We start from the raw sequence: 2,946 nt of genomic DNA on the forward strand, positions 1-2,946 counted from the left end.
TTCGCGTTGCGCTCCGACCAGTGCGACTGCAGCGCCGTCCCGTCCCCTTCCACGTCGTACAGCTCCATGCCCCGAATGTTGTCGCAGTCGTAGTGCTCCCTCGCAGCCATCGCGGCATTCGTCGAGTTCACCACCACCGACACCCTCCTGCCGCGCACGCCGGTCAGATTCCTCACCATGCGGTGCGCCGCCATCTGCTGGTAGGAGAAGCCGAGCGCGTGGGCGATCTCGTGCGCGGCGATGCGGGTGGCGAGGCGTCCGTGAAACAAATTTGCCGGCGCCAAGTTCACGGCGCCGACGATTGGGCGGCCGTCCTCCAGCGTGGCGCACGGCAACGCCCACACCCCGCCCGGCGCAGCGGCGAAGTAGAGCACCATGTCGGCACTGTCAACGCCCTTAGTGCGGTGGGCGGTAGGCACCGTGAACTGGTCGCAAACGCTGCCAGCGGCGAATGCGGGCACCTTCAGCGGCCCACTCAGCGGCCGCACCAGCAGTCGCTCCGCGTGCAGCTTGACGGCGTCAGGGATGACGCCCCCGACGAGCGCTTTCTTCTGCTGGGACGACAATACATCACTTCTGCAGTCGGCGAAGTTGTCGCCCAGCAGATTCGGCTTGGAACCCCTCGAAGAGCTGCAGTACTTCCTGTTGGTGTCCTTCAGGTCCTCCGTCGACACCGCGATGCGGATCGGCGCCCAGCGCCCCGTCAGGACAACGTACTCCCCCGACTGGGCCTCTCCCGGCGCAGGGACGGACTTCACCACCACAGCGGCAGACTTCAACCTGCCATTGCCGCGCACCACCGCGTCGGAGGTGCAGGGGTACGCCAGCGAGGCGGCACGGCAGCCGCCGCCACAAAACACCGCCACCACCACCGCCATCAGCGACCAGCAGCCGCGTACACTGCGACGGGGCACGGGAAAACTGCAGCATGACGTTTGCGTAAAGTAAACGCTTCTGCACCCGTTCAGGCAACGAGAAGCTGCCAACCTGGACAGAAGAAAGAGGAGGGGGAGAGAGAGAGAGACAGTCAAACAGAAGGCGTCAGCGCCTGCGGGGAGGATACGTCAGCGGCTGAGGCAGTGAAACGGGCACAGACCACTCAAACCACACAAACACAAGCACAGAAAAATTCAAAACAAACCAAACAAAACCTCGTGAAGTGAAGCCGAAGCGTGGGGGCGCGTCCACCGAGCAGTGGAGACGCGCAGCAACACGCGGGACGACCACACACACACACTCCATCTCTCTGTTCCCGCACAGCCCAATCCAGGAAGAGAGAGGAAGCAAGAGAGGCCGCCCACTGAAAGCAATGGAAACAAACAAACAAACAAAAAAGACAAAAACAGTTACGGTGCTGTACCCATGCGGCCAAGCAGGATGGCAGCGGCTCGTCGGGTGCAAAAGAGGAAGAAAACCAACGAGCCTGCATGAGTGGAGTTGTGTATAGTTATGAGCACATTATGTGTGTGTGCCTCGTGGGGTACGGCGAGGGCGAGAGAGTCCGTGCAGGGAAACACACACACAAAGCGAGAGAAACAAACAGAGAAAGGCGAGATGTGTGTGCACGGCCCTCTCCTTCTCGCTCAGTCTCTCACGCGGCCAGCACCGCAGCGGCAGCCGCACACGCAAGCAGAGGAAGCAGCGCAAGGGGGGAGGCGGAGTGCGAGGCCGCGGTGCTGCTGCCGTCGCTGTTGCCGTCGCTGTCGCCGGGCGACGCCTTCGCTGCACTCGTCGAGTTGGTGGTGGTCGCCGCTTGAGCAGCCTCCCCCGCTGCCGGCTGAGCGGCTTGTTCTTCACCGCCGCCACTCTTTTCCGTTTGGCTTTGGGAGGTGGGCAGCTCCTTTTGTTGTGCATCACCAGCCTCGGTTGCCGCCACGGAACTCTCCGGCTGCGGCCGCGTCGCGGGTCCGCTGCCGCTGTTACTCCCGGAGTTATTACTTCCCTCGTCACCGGCAGTGTCTTCTGCCGCCTCTGAAGCACCCCCAGCGACTGCCGTAGCGGCGGAAGTGTTGCCACGCTGGACCGGGTTTTGTTGCACCGCGCTCTCAGGCGGTGAAGCCGCAACGCCCTTCCCCACCGTGCCCTCTTGAGTCGGCCCGCCGCCGACGGCAGCACCTTCGTCCTCAGCGGGGGGCGAAGAGTTCGCAGGCGATTGCTTTGAACTTTCATTCGACCGATTCGCTTGGGCACCTTCAAGTAGTGCAGCCGTTTCCTGTTCATTTCTCTCCTTTGGCACACCTTCGGTCGTGCTCTGGGCCTGCCCAACTCCCTGTCCGGTAGGAGGTGAGGGAGGCACTTGAGGAGGGGATGAAGGTGGCGCTGCCGGTGGGCTCCGCACATCCGTCCCACTTGAGTTCCCAGAGGACGCGTCGGAACCCGGCACTTTTCCTCCCACAGCACCGTCGGCACTTACGGCAGCCTGCCCTTTTCCGCCGACACTCGCGGAAACACCGGCAGTTGCAGCAGTTTTATTTGTCGTGGTCGCCGCAAAGGTTTCGTTGTAAGTGCAGAACTTCCACCCACCGTCCTCTGTTACGTTCAACTGCTCCTTTCCATATCCAGGGCACAGGTGGTCCCACGCCCAGCCCCCGCCGGCGGCGCAGCACAGCACGCAGAGGGCGCACACCAACAGCGCACGGCCAGCCATCGCCACACTCCTCCCACCGCAGCAAACACACACACGCACGCACAGCGTCTAGCGAGGGGCAGAAATAGAGAGAGAAAACGGGGCAAACACACACACAGATATAAGCAGCCCGCAGAATGGGTGCATTCAACCAACACACACAAACAAAAAAAGAAGGAACGGTCAAGGCACTGCCGCCCCGCTAAGGAAGAAAGGACAGCAACAACGGCAAACCGCACAGCGCAGTGGGGCAAAAAAGCCCTTTATTCCCTCCCGCGCTTCCCTTCGCAGCGCCCACGCCGTTTGCACCCCAACCCCGC

At 62.3% G+C, this 2,946-nt stretch overlaps 2 protein-coding genes across 2 annotated transcripts in view, besides 2 other annotated features; both read right to left on the minus strand.

Moving 5' to 3' along the window:
* Tco025E_09254 (surface protease GP63) overlaps positions 1 to 878 on the minus strand; it is a gene marked incomplete at both ends in the record, with an annotated part of 1,656 nt that extends 778 nt beyond the window's left edge. The window contains one exon of the mRNA XM_029376075.1: positions 1 to 878. This exon is cut by the window's left edge and continues 778 nt beyond it. Coding sequence (XP_029223808.1) covers positions 1 to 878 — 878 coding nt within the window.
* A 112-nt stretch (positions 879 to 990) lies between these two features.
* Positions 991 to 1,027: a sequence feature (GA-rich).
* A 79-nt stretch (positions 1,028 to 1,106) lies between these two features.
* Positions 1,107 to 1,151: a microsatellite.
* Positions 1,152 to 1,591: 440 nt separating this feature from the next.
* On the minus strand, positions 1,592 to 2,647 carry Tco025E_09255 (mucin-associated surface protein (MASP); the record flags this gene model as incomplete). The annotated part of the gene is made up of 1 exon (XM_029376076.1): positions 1,592 to 2,647. One exon carries the CDS (start codon positions 2,645 to 2,647, stop codon positions 1,592 to 1,594), a length of 1,056 nt encoding a protein of 351 aa, XP_029223809.1.
* Between the last annotated feature and the right edge of the window lie 299 nt (positions 2,648 to 2,946).

Source organism: Trypanosoma conorhini (genome assembly GCF_003719485.1).
Source record: "Trypanosoma conorhini strain 025E chromosome Unknown Tco_14.4_contig_01038, whole genome shotgun sequence".
NCBI lineage: Eukaryota > Euglenozoa > Kinetoplastea > Trypanosomatida > Trypanosomatidae > Trypanosoma > Trypanosoma conorhini.